The 26,865-nt window shown below is 52.3% G+C and overlaps 1 protein-coding gene across 6 annotated transcripts in view; it reads right to left on the reverse strand.

The window, feature by feature from the left end:
• UROC1 (urocanate hydratase 1) overlaps positions 1 to 26,865 on the reverse strand; it is a 46,261-nt gene that overhangs the window by 11,281 nt on the left and 8,115 nt on the right. For 4 of the 6 annotated variants that reach the window (XM_078074180.1, XM_078074185.1, XM_036077824.2 and 1 more), the window contains exons 2-18: positions 25,480 to 25,610; positions 24,267 to 24,360; positions 23,291 to 23,350; positions 22,840 to 22,968; positions 22,653 to 22,714; positions 18,597 to 18,663; positions 18,367 to 18,510; positions 16,601 to 16,689; positions 14,048 to 14,110; positions 13,564 to 13,743; positions 13,168 to 13,265; positions 12,245 to 12,317; positions 10,361 to 10,482; positions 8,644 to 8,714; positions 5,622 to 5,720; positions 3,245 to 3,344; positions 129 to 210 (exon numbers count right to left, since the gene is read on the reverse strand). In XM_078074180.1, coding sequence (XP_077930306.1) covers positions 129 to 210; positions 3,245 to 3,344; positions 5,622 to 5,720; positions 8,644 to 8,714; positions 10,361 to 10,482; positions 12,245 to 12,317; positions 13,168 to 13,265; positions 13,564 to 13,743; positions 14,048 to 14,110; positions 16,601 to 16,689; positions 18,367 to 18,510; positions 18,597 to 18,663; positions 22,653 to 22,714; positions 22,840 to 22,968; positions 23,291 to 23,350; positions 24,267 to 24,360; positions 25,480 to 25,610 — 1,664 coding nt within the window. Of the gene's footprint in view, positions 1 to 128; positions 211 to 3,244; positions 3,345 to 5,621; positions 5,721 to 8,643; positions 8,715 to 10,360; positions 10,483 to 12,244; positions 12,318 to 13,167; positions 13,266 to 13,563; positions 13,744 to 14,047; positions 14,111 to 16,600; positions 16,690 to 18,069; positions 18,343 to 18,366; positions 18,511 to 18,596; positions 18,664 to 22,652; positions 22,715 to 22,839; positions 22,969 to 23,290; positions 23,351 to 24,266; positions 24,361 to 25,479; positions 25,611 to 26,865 lie in introns of those variants that run through there. The other 2 variants (XM_078074181.1, XM_078074190.1) reach the window with 2 other exon arrangements.

The raw sequence follows: 26,865 nt of genomic DNA on the forward strand, positions 1-26,865 counted from the left end.
GGAACACATCACAGCAACATTGTCAGCAGAGCGAGCTCAGGGGAGGCAGGGCCCAGGACCCTCAAGGGAATTCCCAAGACCTCTACACCAGCCCAAACCCACAGCACCCAGTTCTCCAAAAACCTTACCAGCCAACACCCCCGCCATTGTGAAGAGCGACCCAGGTGGCACCTCGAAAGGCATCTCCCACGAAGTTCTGCACAGCCATGTCTGCGGAAACAAGAGGCCACCGCCCATCATTCCCTGAATGAGGCGGGCTGGGGGGCCAGGTCAGGCTCCGAACAGGGTGACAATGGGCTGAGTGGGGCCTGAAGGACAGATAGGGAACTAGGCACAGACTCTAGAAACAGCAATAATTTATGTTTGCAGAGCCACGAAAAGCTGGAGTACTGACAAGTGCTCAAGTACCCACTGTTATCCTTCTGTATGGTTATGCTCTCCAGCACTGAATGCCAGATATAGTGCCCCAGAAGCAGAAAGAACAAAAGAATTAAGGGGTGGTGGTACTGATTTTAGTTCATGGATGCAGAGAGCCAAAGAGAGTCACTCCCCCCCCTTAAAACAAAACAACAACAACAAAAAATAAGGGTGGAGGACAACTACAAATTAATGACTGTCCTTGACCCCATCAGAGAACTGAGGTCCCAGGGCAACTAACTAATTACAGTCTGGGGAGAGAGAGGCCCTTGCACAGAGAAACAGAACCCAGGCTGGTCACCTTACATGTGTGTCTAACAAATTACTAAAGGACAAGCATGAGCTTGCCTGAAACCTTGAGGCCTCTGGGACACAAATATAAGGGGGTGTGCATGTCCTCGCAGGCTCTTCCTCCAAAAACCTGGCTGGGTGCTCCCAGAGAAGATCAGGGAGAATCCTAACAACACCCTCCTCCTTATACTGGGCTGTGAAATGCAAGAAGTGCAGCTCTAGAACATGAGAAAGGCTGGGAAACTCTAGGGCCTCCTGAGATGCCACGGCCCAGCCATGTCTTGGCTTTCACTCACCAAATCTGATTTCAGACTTCCGACCTTCAGAACTGTGAGAGAATACATTTGTGTTGTTTTAAGCCATTAAGTTTGTGGTATCTTGTTAGAGTGGCCATAGATATGAATATAAACTATATTAATATCAGAATTTCAGAGCAAGGAATATTATGATGGACAAAGAAGAACATTACATAATGATAAAGATGTCAGTTCTCCAAGAAGACATCAGAAACTGAAATGAGTGTGCACCTAACAGCATAGGTTTAAAATACTTGGAGCAAAGATGGTTAAGACTTGAAAGGAGAAACAGACAAATCCGCAAACACAGGTGGAGACTTCACCACTCTCTCTCAGTAATTTACAGAAAATTAGGCAGAAAATCAGTAAGGATCCAGATGACCAGAACAGCATTATCAACCAACCTGACCTAACTGATATCTGTAGAACCCACCAAATAACAGCAGAACACATGTTCTTCTCAAGTGCACCAAGATAGACCATTTTCTGGCCACCAAACAACCCTTAACAAATTTAAAAGAACAGAACAAATACAAAGTACATTCTCAGACTATAATGGAAGTCAGTATATGTAATGAATATAGTATATATAATGAATTCATTATATATATATATATAGTATATATAATGAAGTCAGTAACAAAGGTATCTGAAAAGTCTCCTAAAACTTGGAAATTTAAAAAGATACTTCTAGGGGAGCCAGGGTGACTCAGTCAGTGAAGCGTCCTACTAGGCTCAGGTCATGATCTCAGGGTCATGAGATTGAGCCCTGTTTTGAGCTCTGCACTGAGCATGGAGCCTGCTTAAGATTCTCTCTCTCTCTCTCTCTCTCTGTCCTTCTCCCCCACTTGCACACTCTCTCTCTAAAAAATGTTTAATTAATTAAAAAAGATACTTCAAGTAACCAATGGATCCAAGAGGAAGTCTTATGGGAAATTAACAAATATTTTGAACTGAATGAAAATGAAAATATATAAAAATTTGCAGGATGCAGCTACAGCAGTGTTTAGAAGGAAATTTAGAGCATTAAATACCTCTATTAGAAAAAAAAAAAAGGTTTCAAATCAGTAACCTCAGTTTCTGCCTTATGAAGCCAGAGAAAGAAGAGCAAGTTAAACCCAAAGCCAGTAGAAGGAAGGACATACTAAAGATTAGAGCAGAAATCAATGACTTTGGGGGGCGCCTGGGTGGCTCAGTCACTAAGCGGCTGCCTTCGGCTCAGGTCATGATCTCGGGGTCCTGGGATCGAGCCCCACCATCGGGCTCCCTGCTCAGCGGGAAGCCTGCTTCTCCCTCTCCCACTCCCCCTGCTTGTGTTCCTTCTCTCACTGTGTCTCTCTCTGTCAAATAAATAAAATCTTAAAAAAAAAAAAAAAGAAATCAATGACCTTGGAAGCAGAAAAGCAATAGAAAAAAATGAATAAAACTAGAAGTTTCTTTTTTTGGGATGATCAATAAAGTTGATAAATTTCTAAGCAGACTGATCAAGAAGAAAGAAAGAAGACACAAATGACCAATGTCGGGAATGACAGAGGAGACATCACAACTGACCCCACAGACATTAAAAAGATAAAGGAATACAACTCTATACCTATAAATTTGATAACTTACATGAAATATATCAACTCCTTCAAAAAAGTGATACAGATGGGGTTCCTGAGTGTCCACCTCCTTTGCTTGGCACCCCATCCATAATGGAAGGAGGCCCCAAGTGCTGGGAATGAGCAAGCTATGCCAGGACTAGAACCCACCAGCCTCTGTGATGATTAGGATTGTAGTGGGTTTAGAAGCAGAACAGTCGCAGCAGCTGCAGCAGATAACCTTCACTGAACGCTGGCTGCAGGACACTGACCTAATGCTGCACACATATTAATTCATCTCATTCTTCACAACAACACTCTGAAGTAGGTACTATTGTTATTTCCATTTTACAGATGAGGAAATTGAGGTTCAGAGATTTTAAATGCCTTGCTGAAGGCCACCTAGCAAGTGACAGGGTCAGGTGCACAACTGAGACTAGGGCATCCAACTGTCCCATTTTGCCTGACACTAGCCCAGTTTAAAACCAGAAATCCCAGATCCCAGAAACCTCTGTGTGCTGGGCTGGTCACCCTATGCCAAGTCTCTCAGATGCCAAAACATTTTTTGCAGCATTATGACTGACTGAATGAATCAACTGATTTTTAAACAAAATTAAATCCAACATTAAAAAGATTAAAAAAAAATTTTGTCTTCCTCACCTGCACAGAAAGCAGAGCCATCATAAATGTTGGAGGTCTCCCTAAAGGGGCTGTCTGTGCCACTCACATCATGGTGGTCTCGGCTCAGGACCACCGGTGCCTGCAGCAGGGAAGGATATGAGATGTCAGCCAACAGTGTCTACCATAGCTGCCTGGCACACACCAGAAGCCCTTTGGATCGCTCCCCCTGGGAATAGACCTTCTTCAACAAGAGGAAGCATAGATGTTTCTGATGGCTTTTCCTGTAGCTACTAACGGATTCCACAGATTGGGTGCTTTCTACACGCACAGGCCCCCCAGGTGCTCTGCCTGTGTAGGCTCACTGGGCAGTCTCAGCGACTCTATCCAGATAGGTATGCCTGTTACCATGCCTGTTTTATAGACAGGAAAACTGAGGTCCAGCGAGGAGAAGAAACTTGCCCAATGCCATAGAGCTGGTAAGTGGACAGGCTGGGATTTAAATCCACACACAGTATACTAGAGTCTGGGCTTTCCCCTGAGCCTGCGCTCTAACGAAAGAGGCAGACAGATAGCCCAGGGGTGCCGGGTGGACGCTTCCTCTCTGGGCCTTGGTTTTCTGGACAAGGAAATCACTAGGATCCTTTCTGTGCTGCCATTCTCTGTGAGGACAGAGACTTTTCACATGGTGAAAGCACAGGGGGTTTGATTTTTCAAATGCATGTGTTGGCAACTCTTCCTGTTTCCCAAAGATCTCAGGCTGCTTGGGGGTCTGTGACGTGCTGCCAGACAGCTCTGCAGCTCTCCGCCCCAATGACAGAATACACTGCAGCCCTGGGGAAGGCTGAGTGGGGCCATGGCTAAGGACAGGTCAACCGGGCTCCTTTGTGCCAGGCACAGGGTGCTTCCATTATAAAAAACAAGTTCTAAGTGGAATAATTACATGGTAGATGTGAAGGGGCTGGGGCAACGGGGAATGTTTCATGCCCACAAGCATGAGGTGAGAGCTAGTCTGGCCCAGCTGCACCTTCCTCTTGGTTGTCCTCAGGGGGAGGAAGGCAGTGCAGCCCAGCTGCAACAGGCAAGCTCTTCCCACACCAAAACTGGGAAGTTTCTTGAGTGTCTCACAAAGGAACTATGGCTGGCCCCATGAGTATTGGTCTTCCCAGCCCTCCCCAGTGGTCATAGGATTTCACGGGCTCCCTGCGTAAGAGGAGGTATCTTGCTGAAAGCGGAACTCCCCGTTGCTCTGAATTAAGAAACCCTTTTCTCCTTTCCTTGAACAGGCCAAGCTTGCTTTTCACATTTGCTCTGAACTGCCAACCCCCAGGGATTCTAGCACCTTCCAGATATTCAGGCCTCAGTTCTACATCAGCACTCAGAAGGCCTGTTCTCACCACCCTGTCTAAAGTCACCACTCATTCCCACCCCTTACCCCCTCCCTGCCACTTGTACGCCATCACCCTCACCCTATCACCCCCATTCATTTTCTTCTCATGTTCATCACCATCTGAAGTTCCCTCTGAATTTATGCCTTTATCCTACATCGTCAGTTTCCCTTCCCTAGTGCATGGATGAGGTTGGGACCCTGTCTGTTTGGCTCTCTGCCACGTGGTCTCCAGTCCTTTAGAACAAGCCTGGCATGGAGGAGGCACTCAATCACGCGTGTGGAATGAATGAATAAGATGTCCAGCTCTCCGTGCCAACCGGCCGATGGCAGCCTGGACATGAGTGCGCCTAGAGAGACGTCCTGCTGGAGCTGCCCCAGGCCTCCTCCTGAGCACGCTAGCAGGGTGCTCTGGCAGTGCTCCCTGAGATGGGCTGGGGCTGCTGTCCTTGCCGCCACCAAAACCTTGCCACCCGGTGGGTGCACCGGGACAGGCATCACGTTCATCCAACCTGATTTCCCTTTCATATCTGATCATTAATACTGGCACTCCCAAACACAGGACGCCAGCAAGAACTCTGCGCATGAGCCTATGGAATGGGAGCAAGACGGCCCTCCAAATGAGTGTGCCCAGAGCTCCATGTCTTCCATGGTGGGCCGGCTGACTAGGAGGAGAATGGGGGGAAGCCAGGGAAGTTTGTCATGGTTTATAAAAAGATAATTTAAAAAAAAAAGAAGATAATTCAAGAAAGATGACTCACTCGATCCTCACACCTAGGCTTTGAGGTTAACATTAGTCTCTTTTCACAGAAGATGGAACCTGAGGCTCAGAGAGGGCACCTGACTCGCCCAAGGTCACACAGCAGGGAACATGTCAGAGGCTGGGTTTGAGGACAGGCATCATCACTCCTGGTCCCCAGTTATCTGCCACCCACATGACACAAACATAGACCCCGGGGCCTCAGGGCCGTGCCGGCACTGATGGGAAGGAAACTAGGGGAGGCCTCCTGCCTGCAGCACAGGACGCATCACCTTGATCTTCCCACGGGCGATGGCTTGGTTGAAGGCCACAGCGATGGCCACACGGCCTTTCTGGTCTGAGTACAGGATCCTCGCCTGGGACCCCACCACCTGGGGGGAAAAGGGAGAGAAGAGGAACCTTGGTGACCTAGTGATACGCAGGGGGAGACTTGGGTGACAGGTCTGCCAGCAGCCAGATAGTCCCCTCGAGGGAGGTCGTGGAGGACCCCAAGGTGTGTGGTAGCTCTACAGTCTGCAGGCCTGAGGTGGGCCCTCATGTCCAGCCCCCCAGGCCACCACGCCAACCCCCTGCATGTCTGCATGCAGTCGAGGCCCCCAGACATCCCTCAGTGATCCAACACCTCAAGGCTTAACCCCAGGAGGGGTCTCCAAGACCCTGACCCGCCCATCTCTAGGGATGTTAACTATTAGGAGCATACCCCTGCTTGAGTCCTTTCAATAAAAATAATATTAACGCCGCCTAATGCAATTTTGGATTGTGCCTGGCGTAGCCGCGAATACTCTGCATAACGTCGCTCACTGGTGAGTTAATGAGGAAGGTGCTATTATTCTCATCCTAGGCTCCACTTTACAGATGAGAAAACCGGGGCGCAGAGGCTGAGCCACCTGCCACGACCACCTGGGCAGTAGGCAGCATGGCCGAGCGCCTGTGGACAGAAACACCAGGAGCAGCCCCTCTGGAGGGTAAGACAAGTGCCACCAGGAAACGGAAACTGCAGCAAGTAAAAAGGAATCCCTGTCTGGCACAGTGGTTCTCAGCCAGGATGACATGGGGTAATGCCTGGAGACACGTTTGGGTGCTGCCAGCGTGGGAGGAGTGCTGCTAAACATCCCACAACGGCCCCCCACAACAGAAACTTATCTGGCCCCCAGATATTCGCACAGACATTTGCACCCCCATGTTCACAGCGGCATTACTCACAATAGCTAAAATGTGGAAGCACCCCAGGTATCCATTGACGGATGAACAGATAAGCAAAATAGATATATTCTATGCAGACAATGGAATATTACGCAGCCTTGAAAGGGAAGGGAATTCTGACACACGCTACAGCGTGGATGAATCTTGAGGACATCATGGTGAGTGAAAGAAGCCAGTCCCAGAAGGACAAATACTGCATGATCCCACTTACATGAGGTCCCTAGAGCCGTCAATTACACAGAGACAGAAAGCAGCATGGTGGCTGCCAGGGGCTGGGGGAGGGGAATGAGGAGTTCGTGTTTTAATGGAGACAGAGTTTCAGCTTGGGAAGACGAAGAAGTCTGAAGACAGATGGTGGTGACAGTTGCACGCAATGTAAGTGTGCTTAAAGCCACTGAGCTGTACCTTAAAAATGGTTAAAATGGAAAATTTTATGGTAATATATATGTTGCCATAGTTGAAAAAAAAAATGATTTGGCCTCAAATATTAGTAGTGCTGAGGCTGAGAAACCCTGGATTCTCCAAAGAGGATGTAGGTTTTCCCTCAGCTGCCCGGCCCCTCGTCCTGGAATGGGGTGGAAGGTTCAGGAGCGGGTGATGGAGCTAGCCGCACCTGTGATCGTGAGCCTGAAAAGAGAGCTCATCTGGGCCATGGCGCCGGCCAGCATGGTGAGGGGAGCTGCTTCTTCCTTGCACATGACTTGCTAACCCACAGCCTGACTCTACTCCCACCAGCTGCCTCAAAGCCCTGTGGGAAGGACTAGAGTCAAAGTCAGCACTGCAGAGATTTTCAGATGTCTTGGATCCAGAAAAAGAAAATTGAGGAGGAACTGGTATCGGATTGCCAGCTCCATCAAGAGTATACCTTACACTCAATTAAAATGTTTAAAAAGCATGGGCTTCTGCGATCACCATCTTTCCCAAGGCAAAGAGCAACGTGAAACAAGTACGGAGAACACAACTTCCAGAAAACTTCAACTCAAACACAGAAGAGACAGTCCTGCTTCTCCGTCACCCTTGCAGCGGCGTCCAGAGGGCCACTCCCCACGCCCCTGACCTCTCATCCTCCCGCCAGCCCCTTCCTGCTCGGTGGGAGCCTTTCCCTCGAGGCTGGGTCCTTCTCTTCTCCAGGCCACCTCTGGACTGGCCCCACACATTTCCGCTCTTGCCCAACCTCCCTGCGGCCCAGATCCTCAAGTCCAACAGTCCGGAGGTCCTCTCAGATTCCGAGCGGTCCCAGAGACTGCTGTTGGCACGGGGCTTGTGGCGGAAACACACCTGCAAACCACTGGCCCAGGAGGAGTTTGGGTGGGTGGTGTTGGGCCACCGAAGCCCAGGACACAGGGGCGGTGCTCAAGGGAGTCCCCCTCTGGCCCTAGGACCCCCAGGCCAGGGACGGACGTGTGTCCACCAGGCAGTGTCTGGCCACCGAGATCTGTGGCCAAAGGCGTGCAAGCCAAATGCCCGTGTTTCGTTTGTCCTCGGTACGCCAAGCCTACTGCCGCCTCAGGACCTGTGCTTTGGCTGATCCTCCGCCTCCCCTGACTGTCACATGGCCACTCCCCCACCCCCAAAGCCCTAGTGCACGTGAGCACACCCCCAGACGTGAGGCAGCAGCATGCCCCTCTGCTCAGCCCTGGCCCCGGCCGTGCCTCATGCACAGGCTGTCCCAGAGGGCCTGCTCCAAGCCTGCGCGCCACCACAGCTCGGGCGTGTGGACCGCCCGCAGCATCTCCGTTGTGCGGACGACACGGGAGGCTCAGAGAGGCTGCGCCACTTGCCCCAGGTCACACGGCTGGGAAGCCAGGAGGCCTGACTCTCTTGAGCTATCTGTGGAGTACCTGGGTGAGCAACAACCTAACTGACGGTGGTCGCTGCCCCAGGGCCCCAGGGCACCTTTTGAAAGGCCCTGGGCTTCTCTGTCCGGTGGCCTGCTGGGCGAAGTGGCTGCGGCTGCCTCCTATGAGGCCAAGGAGGCTGCCACCTAAGCAGTCTCACGGGGTATGATGGCACCGTCTCAGGGCTCACATCTACCAGCCTGGCGTGGCAAGCAGCACCCCACCCCTGCTTCCCACCAGGCCAAGCCCTCACCAGCCGGTGCTTGGTGGCCTCCCGGATCCAGCGGATGTTGTCCACATACTGCAGCTTCACAGCCGGGTTCACTGCAGGGAGAAAGCAGGGTGTCACAGGCACCGGGGGCCCCTGTCCTGTCGGGCTCAGGCACAGGCCCTCCCTCTGGCAGCTGCTCAGCACAGACACCTGTTTTGCAACCATCATGGAGCCCAGACATGGGGTCAGGAAGCCCCCATCCCCAGCACCACACCAGGCCATCTGACTTCTGGGACCCATAATGCCAATAGTCACATGAATTAATGCACAGACGTGTGCAACCCACTGCCTGATACACTCATTCCCTCAGCAAACATCTATTGAGTCCTCACTGTATGCCAGGTGCTGTGCCAGGCACTGGGAACAGAGACTGCTGTGCGCCACGAAGGAAATAAAAGTGTGGTGAGGTAGTCACTAGGGAGGTGGGTCGGGGGACCAAAGGCCTCTCTGCGGAGGTAATGGTCAAGCTACATCCTAAATGCTAAGGAACTAGCTACACAAAGATCTGAGGGAACAGTGCTCTAGGCAGAGAGAACAGCAAGTGCAAAGGCCCTGAGGTAGAAAGAAGCTTGGCCTATCCCAGTAAGACTGGCCAGTCGGCTAACGTGTGGAGGGCGTGCAGAGTCAGGTGGTAACTGTGTTGCTTGGGAGCTGCTCCTCCCAGCTCATGGGAGCAGACTTAAATCTTCAGGAATTGTGTGACACAGTAGTTGACACAGACATCATTAAAATTTCAATTAAATAAACTCACAGTTTTAAACATTTTGAAGGCAATGCTCACAAGTCATCACTGCCTAAATACTTTACTACCTTTTACTAGGTTCTCTGCTCTTGAGATTACCTGCCTGGGGGAAATTCTGCAGCCGCTCCACGTGGAGCCGCGCTAGAAATCAGCCACCCGGAGAGTATTTACACCGTGGCCACCAGCAGGTGCAACAGCTCAGGGCTTCTTCCGGGGACGTTTGGGTGAACACCCCATCCTGCCGGCTCCTCTAGCACCAGACAGCATCTGGCGATTTAGGCTCCTTCCCAGGAGGCCTCGGCCCCGCCCCGCCCCGCCTGGCTCCTCCCACACAGGTGCCCGCCCACCCTCCCCCGGTATTGCCGGCCTTGCATCGGGGTAACCTGGACCCACCCCAGCCCACCGAGCCTGGATGTGGGCAGCAGCGTGAAATGGCCCTTGGGGACTGAAAACAAGCAGCCAAGGCTGAAGGATCCACACAGAGAACTGGAAAGAAGGCACCCGCGACCTGCAGAAAAGCTGCGGAGAAGTGGGGGCAGGAGCTAGGACAGCTGAGGAAGTTTCATCAAATACTTGCCTCCTCTTCTCCACGTGATAAGCAACATGTCAAATCCACTACACAGGAAGGGACTGAGGTTAAACAAGGGGCGGAGGCGGGTCGTCCGTCGGGAGACAACCACCACCATCCACGTGGGAAGGCAGAGCCACGCTCTCTCTCGGAGAAACCACAGGCCACGGCAGGAGCTCTGACACAGGGAAGGCAGAGTGGGGCACAGCAGACAGCTGCGAAGAATCGGAAGCACTGTCGACAGGCATAAACCCGAGGCCACATGCTCTCGTGCCTGCGGGGGCCAGGCAGGGGATGAGCGGAGAAGGGGGCTGCATCAGGGGGTGGGCTGCTACCCAAGCCTTTGCTGGGCCACCTGCCTGTGAGCATCTCCCATGCCACAGCCTCACCTCCGTCAGCAATGGCCTCCTCTAGCACAGATGTGGCCAGCTCATCTGTGACTGCCAGGTCCTGGGGGTCCCCTGACGTGCATACCCAGCGGAAAGGCCCAAATCCCAAGGAGAATATGTCCCTGCAAAGACAAAATGCCTCCTGGCCTTGGGGCTCCCCAGCCTGGCTGCACCCACTCACGGGGGCGGGGCTACCATGAACCAAGAAGGGAGGGCCTGCAGATGCTCCAGAACTGAGAGGGGGGTGAAGGTCGTATGCTGTTGGGGTGTGTGTTGGGGGCGTGGCATGTGGGCACATTTAGTGAAGTCAGAGCTTCAGTGTCCAGAATCATTGCTGGAAGCCCCTAACCCACTAACTGGACCGCAGGTTTAGAAACCCTCCCCCCTCAGCCTCCTCCCTCCCCCGTATCCTCCGCCCCCTCAACCCCCTCCCTCCCCCCTGTTCCCCTCTTCCCCTCAGCCCCCCTTTCCCTTCAGTATTTATGATAATGGGAAACAATGGCAGAAGAAAAATTATTCAATTTCCTTACTGCCTACAGCCCGTTGACAAGTCCTTGAAACAGGCAGAGAGACACTCCTCTAGGGACTCAACTACCTCCATGTTAATACTTGGCTAAGGGCAAAAGACAATCCTAGCCTGACAGCACCCCCCCCCCCAGGATCCTATAAGCCTACTTTAACATACAAAAATTCCTTTAGAAATGTCCTTTATCTCTAAACCCCCCAAGATACCTGTTGGCACTCATCCCCCAAGCATATGGCCCACCGATATCCATCTGACGGGTCTCATGACTAAGGTTTTATTAGACGGTAATAAATGACATTTTCCCAACAATAGCTAGCCCCTTCAAGGGCCTGGAAACCTTGCTTCCAAATTCCTTAGAGACCTACGCCATCCCTAACCCCCCTTCCCAACTTGAAAGTATATAATGAGCCGTTCCTCATCACCCGGGTACAGCTCTTCCTACCCACGGGTCCTGTCCCTGTGCTTTAATAAAATCACCTTTTGCACCAAAGATGTCTCAAGAATTCTTTCTTGGCCTTCAGCTTCCAACCCTAACGTCTTTCCTACATCATTACCCCCTCCCCCTCAGCCCCCCTCTCCCCTCAGTGTTACCCCCCCTCAGCCCCCCCTCCCTTCAGTGTTGCCCCTTCCCCCTCAGCCCCCCTCTCCCCTCAGTGTTACCCCCTCCTCCTCAGCCCCCCTTTCCCCTCAGTGTTGCCCCTTCCCCCTCAGCCCCCCTCTCCCTTCAGTGTTGCCCCTTCCCCCTCAGCCCCCCTCTCCCCTCAGTGTTGCCCCTCCCTCTGGTTCTCTGTCCCTCCTCTTAGATCTGCACCATTTCTTGCTGCAGGAACAGGGAGCTGGGACACAGACAGGCAGAAATTCCTTTTTAGTGTTGTTACAAAGACAACCTGAAAATCAATGAACTACATCGAAGTAGTTGGGAGAATCAGTAAATGTGGGGGCTTGGCCAGGTTTGCCTTGGGCAAACCGACCTTCCTAGGTGGCCTCCAGGCCCCTGGCCTCACCCGTCCCCTGGGCCCACGCTCCTCTCTGGACAGTGCCCAGCAGCCCCCTGCGTGTGTAGCCTGGCAGTGCGGGCCCCTGAGCCTCTGCTTCCTCACCCACAGTGAACCTGAGAAGGAGACCATTGCCTTTCTCCCCGCCCTCTCTGGTCCCATCTTGTGCACAAATGGGCTGGCAAACCTTCCAGAAGCATCCTGAGGCCTCCCATCCCCTGCCCCTGTGTTGCTTGGTTTGACCTTGAGGCCTCCCCCTCTCACCTGGATCTCCCTCCAGTTATCTCCTGTTTCTCGCTACCTGAGGACTTTCCCAACCTGAGAGTCTAGGACCCAGAGGCTGGAAGTGACCCCATCACTTACCCCATGATGTGCTGGACATACGAGGGGTAGCGGAATTCTGTCTTGTTGGCGCCTTTCTTCTCCACATCCGCTCCTGTGGGCAGAGCACCCGCACAGAATCAGTGGAAGGTATGAGGGCTGGCCCACCTGCCCCAAGGCGAGGACTCATGCCGCTCTCCAGAAGGGATTTAAACAAAGAGGCCAGGGAAAAACAGTGGACGTGCTCTGTTTTCCTAGGGAAGCCCCACTGGGGCTGGGAGACAGCAAGTGCTGCTGTTGGTGTGGGGCCGGGCGGGGTTGTACCCATGTTACCCCCTGGTCCACTGGTGCCCCGGCAGGCCCAGCAGAGCCTTTGAACTCCAGGAGGGGAGCCAGGGGCAGGGCTGGGAGGGCGACCTTCCTCTGTGTAGTTTTGTACCTTCTGCACTTTACCTTCCAGCACGGGCCACCTATTCTACAGAAAAGTCTCCCGCAGACATTAAGGAGGGCACGTGCTGGAATGAGCCCTGGGTGTTACAGAAGACTGATGAATCACTGACCTCTACCTCTGAAACTAAGACTACACCAAATGTTAATTAATTGAATTTAAATTTTAAAAAGAGTTTCCCTCACAGAAAAGTTAGGCTGCATTCCCCCCCCCCCCCCCCCCCCCCCGGCTGGAGCTTATATCCGAGCATCCTACCAACTCTTTTTGTGTCACTTGACGTTCTTAAGGCAAATGGAAAAACTGAGGCCCAGGGAGGCCAAGGACCCGGCAGGACCAGCTCCCAGAAGGCCTGGGCAGGGACATGGTGAAAGCTGCATGCTGTGTCCCCACTTCCCCCCGGGCACCTGCCAGGCCCACTCCTGGCTGGTGAGAAGGGAGAGTGCCCAGTGCCAGGCTCTTGGCCCCTCCCAGCCTGCGGAGACTGGGGCCCCCTCACCTCACCTTTGTTGTGTCTCACCTGCTCTTTGGGCCTCCAAGAGGAAGGCATTGCCATAGTCCCAAAAGAAGAAGTTCTCCTTGGCCAGTCTGTTGATGGCGGAGACTTGCCTTCTCAGGCTGCAAGAGGCGGGTGGTTCGTGGTCAGCCCTGCCCACCCGTAAGGTTCTGAGAGCAGGCCCTCTGTGCCTCACCCCTGTCACCTCTCAACTGCACCCCATGGGGCTCAGCCAGCTCTGTTTCCATCCCATCTGATGGAGGAGGACACGGGTTCAGAGAGATTAAAGGTCTCGCCTAAGGCCACACAGTTGGCCCCTGGAGAACCAGGCAGAGGCCAGAGCCACCCAGTCCAAAAGCTCCTGCCAGCTGTGTGCAGCCCCGCCCCCACACACCCGGAGTAGCCCTGGGACATCATCACCTTTCCTGGACCAGGCCCTTGAATGCAGCAGGGTTGGAGGCCATGAGGCTCTGGGCCTCTGCGAAGCCCAGCTGCACAGGGTAGTAACCACCATTGAATGGGTTGTGACAGGACGTCTGGTCTGACCCCAGGTCCACCAAGAGCTCCCCTGTTGTGTCCAATTCGTGGACCAGGCGCTCCCTGGGAAAGACATGGGGTGATCAATGCCGGGCGGCACCTGCCCAGGGCAAGGGTAGGCACCCTCTGGGGCCTGAGTTCACAGCCCAGCTGGGTGGGGATTGCCCTCCCCTCTCACAAGAACATCTGTAGGAAGGCTGCTGTGAAGTCGGGCCAGGATCTGGGCCTTGAAAACTGGGATCGGAGCCTTAAGCTGAGTACATTGCAAGCTTTGTATCCGGGGAGCACAAGGCCACCATCAGTACTTGTTTGGAGGGGGAGATTCACCCAGGGTCCCCAAGGCTGCCAACTCCCATCCCCCACTTACCAAAGATCCACCACATTGCCATGGTAACCAAGGCTGAGCACCTCTTTCCTTTTCCTTGCTTCCCTAGAAGGGCACAAGAGCAGAGCAGATGGCCCATTGCACCTGCCTGCAGCTGCCCACCCCCACCAACACCACGCTGGCAAGAATGCAGAAGACCCTGGAGGTCACCACAAGCACTGTGTGCCAAGCTCAGGGCCCAAGGTGCAGGGACCTCTGCGGCGTGGCTTTTGAGGACCCAGACCTGTAACAGCAGACTTGAATGCCCCAGATGAGAGAAATGAAATGACAACAGTGACAAGCCTTCTTGAGGGGATTCACAGAATCAGGGCTGTTGCTATTAGCGCACTGATTGGGATTGTTCTAGAACTCATGCAAGGTGATCCTAAAATTGTAGACATCACTAAAGGTGATTCCAGAAGGCGCCTGGGTGATTCAGTCGGTTAAGCATCGGACTTGATTTTGGCTCAGGTCATGATCTCAGGAACGTGAGATCTCAAGCCCCACATAGGGGCCCCACCTCAGGCTCTGTGCTCAGTGGGGAGTCAGCTTGAGATTCCTTCCCTCTGCCCCTCCCCCTGCTTGCATGTGCTCATGCTCTCTCTCTTTCTCTCTAAAATAAATAAACCTTAAAAAAAAAGATGAGTGGTGCCTGGGTGGCTCAGTCGATTGAGTGTCTGACTTGGGCTCGGGTCATGATCTCAGGGCCCTGGGACTGAGTCCCACCTTGGGCTCCGTGCTCAACGGGGAGTCTGCTTCTCCCTCTCCCTCTTCCCCTCCCCATCTCTCATGCTCTCTCTCTCTCTCTCTCTCTCTGTCTGTCTCAAATAAATAAATAAAATCTTAAAATAAGAAAAGATGACTCCAAACATTACTGGGAGAAATAAAAGGACAAAAAAAAAAGACAGCATATTTAATACAGATAAAAAATACAGAAGATGTAATACATAAAGCCCCACAGGGAGGAGAGGGGTCAGAAAGCACGAATACATCGGGAGTTTGGGCACCACTCAGAGATGCGGTTTGACTGAACACCACGCTTGGCAGAGATGCCAGTGGAGCCTACGCGCCCCTTTCCCGAGCGCAAGGAAAACGAAGCAGGAAAAGGCATATAGTCCTAGAGCAGTGAGGAGCGTGGAAGCAGTGACCAGCAGAAAAGGAAGATGGGATCCCAGCTGCAGACCAGCACGGGGACTGGGCCTCCACTCCCAGAGGCTCACTCCAATCCCATCTGTGCCTTCCGTAGCTCAGGGAGCAGAAGTATAACCCAACGGGCTGCTTGAGGCACTCTGTTAAAAAGATTTGACCTGGTTCTGTGGTGTGTGTGTGTGTGTGTGTGTGTGTGTGTGTGTACAAGTGCATGCACATGTGTGCAAGTGTGTGAGTGTGTTCAGAATGCTCAACAGCATTAACAGGTTTAGGAGCCAGACCCATCAATGTCCCACTAGAAGTCTGGAATTTCTCCTATATTCCTATATTTAATAGAAACTCACCCGAGAGTTTTACACAGGTGTGCAATGGGGTCAAACTAGTATTTTTAAAAGATCAGTGTCAAATAGTATCCAATCCTGGTAATGGGAGTATTTCTCAATTCAGTATATGCTTGAACATTTTCCTATAAGCCCCTTTTGAAGAGCCCTGGGCAAATCTAATTATAGCAGAGCTGGAGAACCACTGTGCAGTGTGTCTTCCCCAAACAGAGCTCAGTTCTGCAAAGTAAGAGGAAGCTTCAAAAAACTGGCATCAGTAGGTGAAGTGTCCAACTCTTGATTTTGGCTCAGGTTATGATCTCAGGGTCGTGAGATCGAGCCCTATGTAGGGCTCTGCGCACAGCAGGGAGTCTGCTTGGGATTCTCTCTCCCTGTGCGCTTGTGTTCTCTCTCTCTAAAACAAACAAACAAAATGGCATTGGATCAGCAGCCCCCAGGGCAGTCCTCCCCCCATTCCTGCTAAAATACCTCAGAAAACATCAAACCAGAGGGAAATGTTGCCAACGCCTTGTCCCCCACCCTGAGAACTAGAGCATGAGTGGGGAGGAAGATCAGCTTACCCCTAACCTGGAGTCACGCTGAGGAACAGTTCCATCTTTCAAAGGCTCATTCCCCCCAACAGATTAGATGAGCACCTACTATGTGCTAGGCTCTGGGCTGGGCACTGAGGCCACAACAGTGAGAAATACAAGGCGCAGTCTTTGCAAAACAGTGGCTCAATATCAAGAAAATCATTTAGCAGCAAGTGTCTGCCCACCAGGTATGGGAACTCCAGAGTTACCTGCACCCTAGCCCTAGGGACTAGTGAGAAATTCTAATGGAATTAGCAGGGGCGCCTGGCTGGCTCGGTCAGTAGAGCATGCAACTCTTGATCTCGGGGTTGTGATTCCAACCCCATGGTGGGTCCTGTGATGTTGGGTCAGTACGACCTCTGTGGGGTCACTTGGTGAGGCACCACCTGAGGCCAGGTGTCAGGCATTTAACAGGCCCATGTAAAGCAGTCCAGCCTCCAGGCCCCTTCTTGGGGTCTCCCCACTTCCCCACGCTCACGTGTCAGGCACTGTACCTGAGTCTTTCAATGCAGTGGTCCAAGCTGTCGGTCACTTCCATCAGCCATCCTTGCTCGTGGCGTTTCATGAGGGCGGCTTTATCCACCTGGGACCATGAGACACAGGGTCTCCCAGTTACTGGGCATGCCAGCCTCCACTAGGAAGATGCCGTCCCCCATTAAGTCACCCACTTTTATAACGCAGTGTCAGGGCAGAGGCTGTGAGCTGCTTTCCAATACTTATTCTCCCTCCTGCCTTCCTTATCAACAGAACCCGGATTTTCAGGGGGACACTGTGCTCAGCCCCAGTCCAGGCGAACCACAACTGCTCTGTCCACTGTCTCCAGCCTCCCTTTTAGGTAAGAACTTCCATTTGATCCAATACTGACCAATGAGGTAAAAGAAGGGGTTTCTTAAGTATTATTTTCTCAGTCATAGGTGGCACTTCCCTTCTCCCTCCTTCCTGCCTTAAATGGAGATGGGATAGGCTGGGGCTGGGGCAGCCATTTTGTATCCATGAAGGAAACCCAGGACAATCTAGAGATGTTGGCCTTGACATCACTGAGCTGCTGGACCAATGCCAGCACTGCTGGCTGTGTGAGAAAAATAAAACCCTATTTGTGGAAGCTGCTATAGTTTGATTTTCTGTTACCTGAAGCCAAGTGGGTTCCTAAGAAGTACAAGAATGTATGACACAGGCTTAGTATCAACTAAGTGTGAATCACAGAAGTGCGTATCACCAAGGCTTCTCTCTCTTTCTCTCTCTTTAGGATTACTTATTTACTATTTGGGAATTTTATTACACATATTTACTGAGTGTTCTCTCTGTGGCAAACACTTTTTGAAGATACAGGGGAATGTAGATAAGGATGAGCGTTGAGGATGAGGCAAGGGGAAGTCAAGGCTTTTTAAAAACATAGGCTGGGGGCACCTGGGTGGCTCAGTCGGTTAAGCAGCTGCCTTCAGCTCGGGTCATGATCTCTGAGTCCTGGGATCAAGTCCCTCATCAGGCTCCCTGCTCAGCGGGGAGTCTGCTTCTCCCTGTCCCTCTGCCCCTCCCCTGCTCATGCTCTCTCTCTCAAGTAAATAAATAAAACCTTTAAAAAACAAAAATAAAAACATAGGCTGCTTTCCTGCAGATTCCAGGGGATGAGCTCTGTGAAAGCTAGTATTAGTTACTATAACTTATTTTCCGTGTAGGGGCCAAGGGCAGGCTCCCCAAAATGTTCCACTCTGGCATATTGATTATTTTAAATACAAGTTGCTTAAGAGACACCTGTGCCAGGACACTCGGGCCGTCCTCTGTCCCCCTGAAAGCTGGAAATACATCTCCCACGAGAAAGTACCCCCGACCCCAACCAAGGTTTGTCTTAAAGCTCCTCGCCTCCTCTCCCTGCCTCCCTTGTCCTTGGCACTCCCCAAGAAAGCTGTGAGAGCCGCTGAGCATGAGCCGCCTGCGCACACTTCTACTGGTGCCTGACTCTGACCTGTCTGAGTGGGGAAGTCTATGCTCATTTATCCACATTCATTATCCACCGGCCGAATTCCCGGGATTCGGTGGGATAGAGGAAGCAGTGCCCACAGAAGGTCAGTTTCGCGGGAGAGCATCAGCAGGCATTGACCATGGAAGGTGATGGGCACTTTGAAGGCAGCGGGCATACGCTGCTGTGGGAACTCACACTGGGAGGCTTCGGGGCGGCGGTGGCGAGAGAAGAGAGAGCGTGAGTGGTTCTGGATGGAGGGAGGAAGCCCGTGGGCAGGGACCGGGCTCCTGCCGGGCTCACCTCTGCTATCACACCGATGCACCCCACGATGACTGCGGCTTTGGCCTGAGCACCACTCATTCCGCCCAGCCCGGAGGTGACAAAGACCTTACCAGTGAGGTCCTTGACACCCAGGTACCGTCGGCCTGCATTCAACACGGTGAGCTGCCGGGAGAGGAGGTAGGCGCTTGCTGTCCCCTCCAGCACATCAGCCTCCCACCCCTGCAGCCAGGCGCAGCCCTGTTTCTCACCACTGTGCCGTGGACGATTCCCTGGGGACCGATGTAGCAGTAGCTGCCTGCAGTCATCTGGCCGTACCTGACCACAGACAAGGCAAGGCCAGGGGTGAGCCCAGAGCCAGGCACAGCTTCCACACTACATGGCTTAAAATTCCTTTTTAATTACCCCCAAATGCATTAATACATTTTCCTTCAAAAAAAAGTAAACAGAGATAAAGCTACAGTCCCCCAATTCTGGTCCCCTCTGACCTCCTGGATCTTTTATAACAGATTTTGTTTTATTCAAAATTGTACTATAATTGGTAAAATCACTTTGGGGACTATTGGGCCATATCGGCGGAGGCTGAGCGAGACCCAGCACTTCCACGGTCCAGGCTCACACCCATGTAAAGACACGCACACCACTGTTCACAGCAACTGTATTCACAGCGGCCACCCCATGAAACTGCTGGATCGCCCATCACGGAGGACAGAGAAGTGATGGCAGCGTATGAACACAACGAAATGCTACGTGGCAAAGAAAACGACCAAAGTCCTCCTGTGTGTCAAGTGGCTCCGTGAAGAAGCCAGACGTGAAAGAGTATGTTCTGTGGGATTCCATCCTATGACCTTCAGTGACCTTCCACTGGGGAGTCTACCTGCTGGAGGGCGGCACGGAGCTGCAGGAGGAGGGGTGGTGTCTTCAGAGAGGGGCTGGCACAGCACATGCGTGTATCCGAGCTCACCGAGCCGCTGTGCCGTGCCTTGGTGAGGCTGACTGCCGCGAAGGGCCCTGGGAGCACCATTCGCATGTGGGTTACCGTTGTCATCAGTATCAGTGTTATTTGCATAAACGGTCCCACTGCGTAGGTAGCGGTACTGTGTCCGCGGCAGGGCACATCAGCGGTGCGGTCCTTTCTACCACGGCACACACAGATCCTGCTCATTCCTATTCATGGCTCCGCAGCACGCAATATCAGAAGCCACAGAATGTTCCCCTGCCCCCTGCCGTCTCACTATGCAAACAACCAACACTGAAGTGGCAGTGAGCTGCCTGCTCCCCCTCTCCCGGGGCCCAGCGAAGGAATCAGGAAGGACTAGAGCTGGGTCCTCGGGCGCAAACATTTCAAATATGAATAGATACTCTCAAATGCCAAAGTAACTGTCACCAGCAATGCATGAGCATGCCTGTGTCCATCACTTGATAATTATCAAACACTTGGATTTTCTGGCAATGCAATGGGGGAAGGACTGCATTCTTCTGTTGCCTTAACCTTCCTCTTCCCTGAGGACCACTGAGGTAAGATGCTCCAGGGCTTACTGACTCTTGCTTTTCTCCTTCGTCAATTTCAACTCCCTATCTCTTTTCTACCGGGTTCCTGTCCCCCAGCAACTCTCCCCAGCCCCTCCTCTCTCCTGGATCAACGGTGGATCCTGATTCTTGCAGCTCTGTGCCTGATGCCAAGTCTATCCCATAATTTGGATAAGGCACCAGGCCATGTGGAACCTCTGCATCTTCTTCCAAAAAAGGGGGAGGCATTATCCTTACCTTGGAAGGTTGTCTATTAAACAACATAAAAAACAGTGCTAAGATAATAAATACCCACCCAGGGAGATGGGTGAAACCATCATAACCGCCCACAAGGCAGCATGGGCCCCCTACCCTCTGCCACAGGGTGTGCTCCCTAGTGGGCCCACATCAACTCAAGCAGAGGGCTCAAGGGCTCCCTTTGTGTCACGTGGAAAAGGGTGTCCCTTCTATCATTTCATGAATTCTCACACAACTCTTTGAGGCAGGAGCTATTAAATCCCCTCTTTATAGATAGGATCCAAGTTCCAAGGTTATACGGGGATATGCAGCAGAGCTGGGAACTGATTTTAAATCCTTCTGATTCGGTCCTTTGTGCTCAAGTTATCCACTGCATGTTGCTCCCAAAATAACTCCTGGAGGTAAAATTGTGGGATCAAGTTAACTGCACTTGGAACTTTGACCCCAGCTGCTAGATGTAGTCCTCCTGGCCACCCCCAGCCTTGCTGTCTGACCTAGACCACCCACAATCTGTGACTGCCTGTTTTCCCACATCCTCCCTAGTACTCGTTGTATTCTCTAGCTTTGTTTTGTCAGCCTGACAGTGAAAAGGCCGGCTTTGCTTCTGTTAGAGGTTCTCAGATCCCGTATACATGCAAACCTCTTCCCACCTCTGTGGGCAATTTGCATCCATTTAGCCAATTGCCCACAGCACCTGGGTCAACCCTCAGGTGTGGCAGACCAGGTCTGACTCTGCAGTTCCACTCTCTTTAAACTTCCATCCTGAACCTACGAAACAGAAGCACACCAACTTGTCCAAAGTCACACTTAGGAGGCAGCGGATCCAGGACACAGATCCTGCCCCTCTGACCCGGCGGCTGCTTCCACTGACACAGAAGAGGCGGTGGGGCCTCCTAGTAAATAATAATAACAGTAACTACTTATGACTAACCAGAAAAATAATTGGGTTTCTGAGCCTCGGTTTCTTCCTGCACAAAATGGGCTAAGAAGGGCACCCAGTGCTGAGGCTTGTGTAGAGGACCAAATGTGAAGGTATCTATAAATCTTAAGACACATGGTAGTGACTATTATGATGATTATATTATAAAGTACTAACCTGAGGCCTGGTTAACTGACTCCCAATACGACAGACCTGATTACCCTTGGTCACTGGTGAGGCCCCTCAAACACCTGAACTCAGGACTGACTCCTGAACTCAGGAAATGCCTAGAGGCTCCTGCCTGTCAATTTCCTCTTTTAGAAACTAAGGAAGGAACTGCTGGAATGGGAGTAGAAACATTTGAGAACAACCCCCTGTGCAGATGAATCAGAAAGTGCCTGACAGTTACCGCAGCCTCATTATAATATTAAAATCACCCTCTGAATATTCACCCAAAACCCTACTTAAAGGGGCCTGCTTGCCCCTGCTGGGAGAGTGGCTTTGCACGTTATTCCCTGTGATGTCCCTATTTCTGCGAATAAAGTCACTTTGTGAGGCAACGCCACCTGGCGTGATCTCTGTCTATAGCTCTCCGAGGAGTGGACCCACTTTGTTGGTCCCAGTAACGACTTCACATGGTTATTAGTCCAGAGCAACACTCCCAGAGATCCACAAAAATATACAGATCAGGACATTCACTGTAGCATTCTTTATAAGCCCAAAGAACTGGAAACAACCCAAATCAGGTGGCAAGGGGGTCAAATAAATCATGCTACAATTGAACACTGCAGGTAAAATAAGGGTCAATTAGACTCTCACGTTCCCTTAAACGGAACGATATCGTCAAAGGTGGAAAGGCTAGTGCAGAGGGCCTGCAACGGTCTACCTAAACCTGTAACCATGTGCGTAAGAAATGTTTGGAAAGACACAGACTTTACTCCCCTGAAATGGGGAGTATAGGGTGAGAGAGGGATTTCCCTTCCACTGTAGCTCTTTTCATAATGTTTGAGGGAAAAGCTTGCAATTCAGAGCATGCATTAATTTTATGACAGATGAAATGGTTGTGCTCTGTATCTTGGAGTTTGGGTTGCAAGGTGCACACATTTGTCAAACTTATCAAATGGTGCACTAGGATGTGTGCATTTCATGTAAATTTTACTTCAAAAGGAAAAAAAAAACAACCCTGTAAACAAATACTGAATTCCAGGCCAACATATCTACAGCTTACTTTGAGACGCATCAAAAGCCAAGTTGGTCAGACAGATGGATAGAGGGATGGATAGATAGACATGGGACACAGAGTTTGGTAGTGTGTTAAACACAGAATCTCGGTGTTCACTGTTAATTCTTTCAATGTTTTGTCTATTTGAAATTGTTCATAACATAACGAAATGTTGGGAAAAAGCAGGATCCAAATTGTTCACTTGCTCGCAAGTGTATAAAAACTGTAGTATGCATATCCACAAAACCCCCAGGGAATATGTCAACAGGCAATTGTGCTTTGGTGCTGCCATTGTGAGGGTTTTCAAATTGTTTTTGATGTTGCTACACAGTTTTACAATAAAGCATGGCTGAGGTGGAAACACCCTCATATAAACTGAAATAGTGAGATAGGACTTACATTGTAACTCCCACGGCAAAGAGCTTCTCATACTCTGTCCTGGAGGAGTAGTTGGGAATGACCTGGAAAAGAGGGATGGGAGCCAAGGGCTGGGGGCGCACAGAGGGAACGATGAGGAGGCAGGTGTTGGGGGTACCTGGCTCTCCCACCCCAAGGCAGGACAATGCCCAGCTGCCCCAGGACCCACCATCCCATTAGTGATGACCAGCCGGGGGGCCTGGGGGCTGCTCGGGAAGAGGCCCAGTGGGTGTCCACTATACATGACCAGGGTCTGCTCCTCCGTCATTTGCGACAAGTAGGACATTGTCAGCCAGAACTGCAGGGGAGAGGAAACATGGAGGGCTCTGTAAGGGGGGGGCACGCCGCATCCCAAGTCCCCACCCAGGCCCAGAGAGCTCCCACAGCCCTAGAAGTGCTGCCAGTGCCCCATCCCTCCAGGCCTTCATTACTCTCCAGTGGCTCCTGGTGCCTCCAATACTGCCATTCATGACCTTGGAACCGTCAGTAGCTGAGTATCTCCAGTGTTGGCCTCTCAGGCAACAGGGAGGCAGAGACCTGAGTCCTGAGCCCTGGTTGTAAGCTCCTACCAGGCCAGAGACGTGGGGTGGGGTGGGGGGAAGCCATACAGTCCGGCGTACCTGAGCCCAGTTGCTGAACACCTGCCCATTTCCTCCATAGGTCACGAGCTCCTGGGGAAACTGGAGAAGACATGGTATCATCTGAGATGGGGGCCTGGGAGGGCCCCCACCTCGGCACTGTGCTCAAGAGGGCAAGGTGGCTGATGGCCCTTGAAGAAGGAGTGTTAAGGGCAGGGAGAGAAGGCAGAAAGGGCAAGGCCCAGGGAACATTGGCCCACCTGTGACCAGGTAAGAGCTCAGTGTGAGATGAGGGTCAGACCTGGATCTGGGGTCCCTCTGGGAACTTAGCCCAGGGTCAATGTCAGGGGTCCGTCTGTGACCAGGTTCTGAGGCCGGGGCCAGGGCTGAGGAAGTTCTCGCCTCGAGGTGGAACATTCGAATTCTAGGACCATATTGCCCTCAAGTTTAATACTTGGACACACCCCTGCAAAGGCTATCCTTTCTCAAAATGGGCGTCTGACGTACAGCCTGGCCCCCAAGGCCGCCCGTGCCGGACACACATGGCCAGACTGGGTCATCCACGTGTGGCTATCGAACACTTGAACCATAGCTCGTCTGACATGCTCTGAATGTAAAATACACCCGACTTCAAAGACTTAGTAGGAAAAAAGGTTGTAAAATATTTCAATAATGTTTATACTACAGGTTAAAATGATAATATTTCTGATACATTGGGATAAACAAAATACAATAGTAAATCTGTTTGTTTTTTACTTTTTCATGAGGCTTTTAGAAAATTTAAAATGACATGTGTGTCCATTATAGCAATGTTGATGCTGTGTTGTAGTCACAGAAGATACAGCCACTGGGGGAAGCTGGGAGCAGGTTCAGTGGTCCCCTCTCCACTACCTTTACAACTTCCTAGGAATCTATCTTTGTTTCTAAATCAAAAGCTTAAAAGCATTATACGTATGTCTTGAGTTACATTTCTATTGGGCAGTGCTGGCCCCAGGCCTCAGTTTCCCCCGGTTGTTACCTGGGCCACGGCAGGGTCCAGGTTGTTCATGATCATGTGCATGATGGCTGCAGCAGCTCTCGTCCGGCAGGGGTACTGCCCGATCGGGTAGGCCCTGCAAGGGGAGTCCAGCCACCAGGTGCGACGATGGGAGGGCACCAGGCTCCCTGCCCGCTAAAACTCAGGCCCACGCTGGCCACAGCCCAGCACCTGGCCACGCAGGTGCGGACAGCCAGACGGCATCCTGCAGAAGTCGCCCGGGAGTTGCCAGCAGATGGCGGTTCCAAACCATCCAGGCCAGCCCACTCTGGTGCTCACGTTGTTCCCCTCCCCTGATGGGGAGTTAGGTCCCTACCCAGCTGCACCACCCTTTGTCCCCACTTGGCAAGGTCCAACTGGGAGAAAATGGACTTCGAAGCAAAGCTGATGTCTGCCTTCCAGAAGCCTCTACTCCAGATGGAGTTTATTCATCCCTTCTTTCCTTCATGCCACTAGTGCTCCTGGGCATCAATTCTAGAGCAGATGCCAGGCCAACAGGCCCTGACAGGAATGAGGGGACATGGCTCCTACTTTATGGGGAGAATGACATTCCCTGGGGTAGTTCCGGACAAGTCTGGGCCTCAGCATATTCCAGAACAGTGGTGCTTAGAGTGTGAGCTCTGGGTGGGGGCAGCATTGTCTGGGAACCATGAGAATGGCAGATCCTCGGGCCCCCACCCCCCAGAACTGCTGAATCCACAATGTAGGGTGAGGCCCAGCCATCTACCTTTTTTTTACAAGGCCTCCAGTGCCATGCACCGTTCAGCCTGAGACCCCCCTAATGGGGAACCTAAGCTGTTTGAGGACACTGACAGAGCCATCCCTTTAAAGCTCTCCTCATCTCTCAGTAGGACAAGGCATGAAGTTTAGAAAAGGGATTTCATATACAATTTGCCTCCAGAATTGCTCAGGATTGACTCCCCAGGACGGTAGGTCAGAGACACCTGTCTGAAAAGGATTCCCTCATCTTCTGGCCAGGCTGGCGGCTGTAGCCAGCTCGAGGCTACAGAGCCCCCCACAGACAACAACACGGCCACCACCCCCTCTCTGTGTGAGGGCTGTCCACTCAGCTTGCCACAGCTGTGGGCCTCCTAGTGTGGACAGCCTGGATTCTCCCCGGCTGACCTCCAGCTCCGTCCCTCCCATGAGCTGCCCACTCTGGGCCCCCTTTGACGCTGCACCCCCCAGCACTGACCTCATTTTCATGGCAGGGCAGAACCGGTACATGTAGATATGCCCATACAGTCGCAGCTCCTGGGCAAACTCAGGGGCCAGTAGCTCCTGGACATCCGGGGGGAAGTAGCGCAGGGCATTCCTCAGCGCCAACTGGAGGAGGAGAAGGGGGAGGGGCAGCAGGAGGCGGGGGATCTCCAGGCCAAACACTGTGAGGCCATCCCCTTTCCCTACTTAGATTCACCTCTGCTCCACTGAGAAACCTATGCCCCCACCCAGAGACTACCTAGTTCTCACTCCAAGCCCATCTACAATGTCACCTCCTACAAGAAGCCTTCCCTGATTGTCCTCCCCGCTTCATGTAGGCAGATCTCTAGTCCCTGCATTTGTTTATCCCAGTCAAGGACCAGAGAGGGGCCTGCCCTGAGGCTTGCAGCTACAGTGGGAGATGCAGACTCAAGGGTGGGGAAAGCAGATCTGCCAGGAGCCCACGGCCAACTTGTGCAAGTGTAGCGAAGCAACACTGCATCAGCGCCCAGCTTGGCAACCAGCCTCAGACAATGCACAACTGCACAGTTACAGCTCTGGAAGTGAGATCCCTCCAGATCCAGGCAGGCCTGGGGCAGAGCCTGGAGCCAGGGACAGCAGGCCAAGAGAAAGAAGAAAAATTCCCAGGGCTTCTCATCCAGACCAACTCCCAAACCCTCTTGTCAATCCTCCAGACGTCCCTGAGGGTCCTGGTCCTGGCGCAGGGCCTTGGCACTTACCCTTCCCTCTGCCTAAACCCACTCTGCCACCCTGCCTTCTCTTGGAGGGTCTCTTCCTCTACTCAGGCCTCAGTCCAGATGCCCCTGCTCTGCAGTGGGCTGCCTTGACCTCCCCCTCTTGACTCCCAGGCTCTCCCCCTGCCTCTGTCTCCTTCCCAAGCTTTTCACTGTTGGATGTTCTAGGGGTTGCTTGTTTTATCGCTTACAATCTGTCTTGCTAAGTTCAAGGAGGGCAGGAGTCCTGGCAGACCCCTTCTTAGCGCTCTTTCTTCCAACACCTGGACTAGAGCCTGGAGGCAGGCAAAGTGCGAGAGGGGACCAAGGTGACAGCCTGGTGTCTGGGTGGATGTGGAGGCCATTTCTTCAACCAGCTGACCCTGGGGCACAAAGCGCTTTGGGGGTGGGGAGATGAGGAGCTGGGTGTGGTGAATTTATTCCCTCATCCACTCAGTGCCTATCTGCTGAGGGAAGAGGTGGTGTGATACTTGAGGAAGATAGGTGGGCTTTGGACACGGGGAGGCAGCAGGTGACGGGAGAAGACGCTAGGGCCCAGGACTAGGTATGCCAGCATTTGGGCAGGGACAGAAGTACTACCAGGGAGATGACACTGGATGCCCAGCCAGGAGCGCAGGTGCCTGGGG

This window comes from Halichoerus grypus, chromosome 1, assembly GCF_964656455.1.
Source record: "Halichoerus grypus chromosome 1, mHalGry1.hap1.1, whole genome shotgun sequence".
Lineage (NCBI taxonomy): Eukaryota > Metazoa > Chordata > Mammalia > Carnivora > Phocidae > Halichoerus > Halichoerus grypus.